Source organism: Merops nubicus, unplaced genomic scaffold (assembly GCF_000691845.1).
Source record: "Merops nubicus isolate BGI_N331 unplaced genomic scaffold, ASM69184v1 scaffold27777, whole genome shotgun sequence".
Taxonomy (NCBI): domain Eukaryota; kingdom Metazoa; phylum Chordata; class Aves; order Coraciiformes; family Meropidae; genus Merops; species Merops nubicus.
Genome location: NW_008621405.1, coordinates 3,766 through 4,091, shown reverse-complemented (window position 1 = coordinate 4,091; position 326 = coordinate 3,766). Strand labels below are relative to the sequence as shown.

The 326-nt window shown below is 66.0% G+C and overlaps 1 protein-coding gene across 1 annotated transcript in view; it reads left to right on the top strand.

Annotated features, from left to right (window-relative positions):
• Positions 1–326, top strand: part of SSRP1 (structure specific recognition protein 1) — a gene marked incomplete at its 5' end in the record, with an annotated part of 5,876 nt that overhangs the window by 1,859 nt on the left and 3,691 nt on the right. Inside the window, 2 exons of the mRNA XM_008944485.1 lie at positions 5–136; positions 198–270. Coding sequence (XP_008942733.1) covers positions 5–136; positions 198–270 — 205 coding nt within the window. The remainder of the gene's footprint in view (positions 1–4; positions 137–197; positions 271–326) is intronic.

Genomic DNA, 326 nt, shown 5'->3' with positions numbered 1-326 from the left:
AAAGGCCCCCCGCCCACATCCGCTTCGACGAGATCTCCTTCGTCAACTTCGCCCGGGGCACCACCACCACCCGCTCCTTCGACTTCGAGATCGAGACCAAGCAGGGCACCCAGTACACCTTCAGCAGCATCGAGAGGTGGGCGCGGGCGCGGGGGTTTTTTTTCCCCCCCGGCCCTGACCCCCTCCCTGTCCCGCAGGGAGGAGTACGGCAAGCTCTTCGACTTCGTCAACGCCAAGAAGCTGAACATCAAGAACCGAGGCCTGAAGGAGGTACCTGCTGGGCAGGGCTGGTACCTGCTGGGCCGGGCTGGGCCCCGCTGGGGCCC